This window comes from Cyprinodon variegatus, unplaced genomic scaffold (genome assembly GCF_000732505.1).
Source record: "Cyprinodon variegatus isolate N-32 unplaced genomic scaffold, C_variegatus-1.0 Scaffold1522, whole genome shotgun sequence".
NCBI classification, from domain to species: domain Eukaryota; kingdom Metazoa; phylum Chordata; class Actinopteri; order Cyprinodontiformes; family Cyprinodontidae; genus Cyprinodon; species Cyprinodon variegatus.
In genome coordinates, this window is record NW_015151975.1 from 32,942 (window position 1) to 39,011 (window position 6,070).

The 6,070-nt window shown below is 46.0% G+C and overlaps 1 protein-coding gene across 1 annotated transcript in view; it reads right to left on the reverse strand.

The window, feature by feature from the left end:
• Window positions 1-3,538: 3,538 nt before the first annotated feature.
• Window positions 3,539-6,070, reverse strand: part of anln (anillin actin binding protein) — a 13,829-nt gene continuing 11,297 nt past the window's right edge. Inside the window, exons 20-23 of the mRNA XM_015403573.1 lie at window positions 4,703-4,789; window positions 4,522-4,629; window positions 4,277-4,449; window positions 3,539-4,199 (exon numbers count right to left, since the gene is read on the reverse strand). Coding sequence (XP_015259059.1) covers window positions 4,085-4,199; window positions 4,277-4,449; window positions 4,522-4,629; window positions 4,703-4,789 — 483 coding nt within the window. The 3' untranslated portion in view covers window positions 3,539-4,084. The remainder of the gene's footprint in view (window positions 4,200-4,276; window positions 4,450-4,521; window positions 4,630-4,702; window positions 4,790-6,070) is intronic.

Here is a 6,070-nt window from a genome sequence, read left to right on the forward strand (position 1 = left end):
TTTCATCTTTTGCTGTTTATCATTAAATTGATCCAGAATTTTGGAGCCTAAAAGGAATAGAAACGTTTCAGCTGTTTTTATTTTCATTTTCTCCTTGTTTCATCCTTTCCCTCTCAGTTATCACTCATCTTATCTGAATTAAAGTTCATTTCACATTGACTCTTAGTTTATTTACTGTTTTTACTGTACTTATTGTTTTAGAAATCTGATTTAAAATCCTAGTCCACAAGCATCCTCTTTCCCCTAAATTTCCATCTTGATTTAAGTTTATATTTTTTGGCTGCATCTAAAAATATCGAAGATATTTTCAATTTAAAGAGATATGAAACAATACATGACCTATAAAAACTTAAATATCATTGTAGTAGGTCATCACATCAATTCAGTTTAGTCTGTCCAATCAGCTGCCTGTAGTATCTTTAAATGTCCAGCAGGTGTCAGTACTCAATGAGACAGAATCAATGCAGCATCAATAGTTTGGCTTCAATAACCCATCACTAGTATCACTATAAATTACCACCATTACAGCTACTGTTTTATCTCAGTGATTGAATCAGTTCGTGGATCATTTATTATTCACCTTCAGCCTGTGATTCTTGAGACCAAACAGTCTTGGTTCTGTTGAGTCCGCTGTGGACCAGAACCTTTGAGCGGTGCTCTGCTCCGTCAGTATTTATCCTCTCTGGCTGGTCCATCCTCCTTCTGGGGCGACATTTCACCGCGACGGGTGGGGAGAATCTTAAATCATCTTTATGTCCCTTAAAACACGGCGCTGGATGTTAAAACCCTGAACGTCTCACAGTAGAGGCCCCGTTGATCTGGAGCCCGGTTGATCTGGGGCCTCTAGCTGCCACTACATCAGTGGTTCCCAAACTTTTTTGGCTCAAGGTACCCCTACACAGTTTTCCACCCAGCCGTGGTACCCCTAAACTGACTTTTATTTCACATTCTACTCTTCATTGTGCAACATTTTTGTAATGTCAAGCATAACAGCATGCGGAAACTTTTAGAACTTTTATTAAAATAATAAGCTGATTGTAACAACAAAGATCAGCATTTTCCTAACAAACCAAATATATCCCAAATGGTGAAATATTAACATAAATATTTTAGTCTAGAAACATGAAATAAGTTATGCCAAAATAACCAGAACATAACAAGTATGCTCCTGTCTCTGACTGCAGTCTGTTGATGTGAGGGGGGGTGGGGGGCAGTGAAACACAGAGATCCTCTTCTACTGGGAGCCTTTCCCTCAGCTTATTTTTCATGTATGTCAGAGAGGAGAGAGCCAGTTCAAAGGTAGGAGGTAGGGTAACTGTATCAACACTGATGGCACTTTCTGAAATAGAGGGATACTCCTGTCTTACTCAGAGCCTAAATGTGTCCAATGACGGTTCGCTGTGCTTTAACTTCAGTGTCCGCTCTGCTTGCAGCTCTACAAGCTCATCCTGCCCCTTTGTAGTCAAACATTCTGCTGCAGATGTTGTGGTAAGATTGTGAAAAGGATCTCAAACCCAAACTCTGCATTTGTTTGTGGTAAACAGTTCTCAAACCCTTCTTCCAGTTTCGTCAGGGGAGCAGACACAGATTGAAAAAAATGGCAGTGTTGTGTGTGGCATTGCTAGTTGTCAGTGGAAACATATCAAGACTTTTTTTAGCCACCCTCTGTTGCCATTGCTTTTTTCTGTTGCTGTGAGAAGGGTTTCATTTTTACATTTAGCTCATTCATGTGTTCATAAATGTTAGCCAGGGAAGCTAGTTTGAGCCAAAAGTCATTAATCTGCTCCTGAAAAGGAATGTGATGCTCTCTAGCAAAAGCCAGTAGTTCTTCTCTTAGTTCATAAACATGAGCCAATGCTTTACCCCTTAATAACATCGGACCTCAGTGTGTAATAAGAGACCCAGATGTTCAGATCCCATTTCACTGCAGGGGGAGTGTCTTAACCGGGTGGGACTTAATGTAGTTGACGATTTTGACCGCTTGACCCCAAACCTCAGTGAGATCAGGGTTTTTGCAGTAAGACTCTCCCTGTGGAGCATGCAGTGTCACTCCTATGATGGGATTTCTCTCTTTTGCTTTGGTCACAAAGCCTTTAGCTCGGCCCGTCATGCACGCAGCGCCATCAGTACATATACCTGCGCACATCTGCCAGTTAAGGCCATTTTCCATGAAGTAATCATTGGTGACCCTGAACATCTCATCACCCGTGGCATGATTTCTCAGTGCCTTACAAAATAAGAAGTTTTCTGTTATGCGGTCCTCATCGACGTTCCTCACATTAGCGATCAGGTGACAAACAGCACTTTCATCGGTGGAATCATCTATTTGAAGTGAAAACTTTCCGCTCTGTCGTAGTCTGTCAGAGACTAGCTTTAATGTCAGCGGACATATTGTCAATGCGCCGTTTGATGGTGTTGTCAGAGAGCTGATTGGTTTCTTTGGCAGCGTCTGGTCCTAGCATTACTTGAACAATGTTTTTGCATGCCGGTAAAATTAGCGATTCTGCAACGGTGTGCGGCTTTTTTGCTTTAGCGATGATTTCAGCTACCATATAACTAGCCTTCTGTGCTTTCTCTGACACACGAACCGCATACGTTGACTCTGTGTGGCATTTTGTGATTTTAGCCTTTTGAAGAATTCAATGTCTTTATTTTTATAGTCCTGGTGCTTTGTGTCAAAGTGCTTTCAGAGTTTACTGGGTGCCATAGCGTTGTTTGCTAGCGTCTCCCTGCTGATTAGGCATACAGGTGTGGGACATGTAGCATCCCCACTCCAGAAGAATCCGTATTTGAGATACCGGTCATTGTAGTGTCTCATCTTTGGCCTCTTTGCTCCCCCTGACTCTTCAGGTGTGTCCAGACGCGAAGGACCTGAACTGCTTCGCTTCACAAACCTGTCCATCATTGTTCCGTCTCCACCGCGGACACTGCCATAGCATCGCTGTGTAGAAGTGACGCCGCCACGCCCCCTCAACCCAAATGCATTATTTGATAATTATTTTTCTGTCATTTTTTCAAAGTAGTAAAGAAAAGATAAAATGAAGCCCCTCGCTTTAGAATATATTTGCTTACATCACAATAAATGTACAAAATTGTTAAAATGTACATTCAGTATAAAACTCATCAATCTATGAAAATATCCTGCGGTACCCCTGTAGTGACACCTCCGTACCCCTAGGTGCCGCTGCTCCCACTTTGAAAACCCCTGCACTAGATTATGGTTCCTAGCTTCAGGTATTAAAGGAAAAGTCCAGTCAGCAAGCAATGATCAATGGATCATGGCAGCAGGGGGGGGGGGACTAGAGGTGAGAAAAAATGGCCGCTCCCAGACTCTCTGATCACGACAAAAATTGTTTTTATGTTTTTACTGATTAACGCCAAATCCATTAAAACACTGCAAACGTTTCAGGTATAAATAATGATCCATTGATTATTCCTGCTGATCGGACTTTTCCTTTAAAGGTGTTTGTGTTTCTATCAGGTGTGTTCTTCACCTGTATGCAGGTGAGAGGCTGATTTGAACTGAAGCCTCTGCTGTTTGTGGCAGCAGCTAATCCGATTAGCCCTGAATGAAAAAACAAAAACAAGTGAGGAGATTTTGTTAAAAACCTGTATTCATTCTGAACACTGAAAAAAAAGGAGCCATCTTTTATCCAATCCTGTTTAAAAACACTTGATCAGCACCTGCAGGTGCTCGTTACTCCCATCACATCAAAAACATAAATAAAACAAGCTTTAGTAAACCACTGAGCAGGAAGAGCACATCGCCGTGGCAACCGGTCCCACCGGCCTGAACGGGCCATGGCGGGGCGGCTCCATCAGAACCCGTCCTTCCATCAGAAACATTTCAAACCCAAACGCCGGAGCAGGAACTGCATCGGTCATCAAGCCTTGCTGTTGGTCATAGCGGTTAGCTAAAAGCGGCGCAGAGCGGCTAAATGTGGCTATAAATGTTAGCATTACAGGAGGAAGCCAGCCGTCCGTAAATCTATGGCTTCTTCCTCTGGTTCTCGTCTCAAACAGGAAAACATCAACATTTCTTAGATATATTGCACTTATATATGGGGGTGGGGGGGTGGTGGGATTACTGGGGGCGGGAGCAGGCGTCTGGCCGCCACATCCTCAGATCCACCAGGACCTGGTTCAGCTTCCTCATCCACAGGTTCCTCTCCTCCTTGGTGTCGGCACTCAGCCAGTTCCTGGAAGCAGAAGGAAGCTGCTGAGTGGCTCTGCTGTGGGCCGAACCGGTCCGATCCGGTTAGGAGGAGGAACCCACCTGGTGACACACATGGTGTCGGTGCACTGGCTGACCAGCGTCTCTCGGTCGTCCTTCCTCTGCGGTCGGACCGTGATCAGCTCCAGCGTGTTGGGTCTGGCGCAGAACTCCCGGTTGGCGGGCTCCACCTGCTGGCTGGTGCAGCTGGCCAGGTTGATGCGACCGATGGGGTTCTGGAAGGAGGAGAACAGAGCGTGACGACCGGTTCTGATGGCGGTTTCTACGGGGGAAGGGTCAGCTGGTACCTTCCGCCGCTCGTCGTCAGGGTAGGTCCAGTAGGAGATGTAGTACCCGGACAGGACGCACCACCTCCGGTGCCACGCTCCGAAGCCGCTGACGTCCTCAAACATGGTCTGCATGGACAAAGTGGATCCGGTTAGAACATGGAGGAACCCGGCGGAGGTTCTGGTCACAGCTGCTACTCACCAGGAAGCCCCTCTCCTCCACGTTGGAGTCCACCTCACACTGCAGCCTCAGGTGGATGTGGCCCTCCAGCGGGCACAGGAACGGCACCTGGAAGGAGGGGGAGGGAGGAGTTTAAGGCTGGAAGCAAACCCGCGGCAGGAGGCCCCGCGGCAGGAGGCCCCGCGGCAGGAGGCCCCGCGGCAGGAGGCCCCGCGGCAGGAGGCCCCGCGGCAGAAGCCATCTAACTGAGACCCGGTTCTACAGAACCTCTGAGTCAGCTGCTGGTTCTGTGCTTAGATCAGTCTCTCAGACCTTCAGACCCGGTTTAGGAACCATGGGTCGGGCTAAGAGCCGATTGACGTTTTGTAAAAATGTTAAAATAGAAAACTGCTTCATTTTTGTTGTTAAAATTCTTAATTCTACAAACCCTGTAGAATCTGGAACATTCTGGGCATTCAGGTCCATACGTTTAGTTTTATATGCTGCTGTATCCGATACGCTGGAGGCAACAGTTGGAGTTTTCAGATTCTAGCGCGGTGATGTTCTTTTGATTTCTTTTATTAAACATTATAAACCAAAGAAGAGGATTTGGTTCTGCTGGGATTTCAATACATGCTGCTGGACTGATTTCTGAGGCGGCGCAGGAGAAACTAAAGGCCTGGTTCTCCTCCCCCAGCAGCGTGTCGCAGATATTTCTGATTTATGCTCAATATTGAAGCGTGGTCTGTGCTGTGTTATTCCATGCCCCGGCGCCAGAGGGCCAATCAGGAACTAGCTGTGGGTCTAGATACGGCCGAGGCGGTGAGGAAGTGGGGGCCAGTTTGTGTGACATCATTCACTGTGACACACTCTGACCACCTGGTTTCTGGGTAAAGGAGGGGCGCTACAGGCCCGGCTTAACATTGGACCTGAAATAAACATCTTTCCTGGAATATAAAAACCTTCAGACCCGACGACCAGGGCGTCTCAGGCTGAGGGCCCCGCACATACGGACCAGTTCTGGTTCCCCTCCTTCCCGTACGAACGGTATCAATTCATCTGGGCTCAGAGAGCAAAGACTAAAAGAACAGACCAGTTAGAACGGACCATTCTAACTGGTCTGTTCTGGCTGCATATATAGAGGCTCTGACCAGGCAGGGTGAGCAGACTATTTTCCTTCTGTCTCTGTGCTATAACACATTAAAATGGTTTCCCACTTTTGACTGGAACAGATTATGGAAAGTTATTAAAAAAGATTCTAGAAGCAAAGCTCTAGTCTGTGCAGCATCTAGAACGGAAACAGATAGAGAATGTTCATCCATTAAAGCTACAGTGTGTAATAATTACAGGGATATACAGTCAGAAATGTAATATATTATACATAACTATGTTATTTATCATCATCTACGA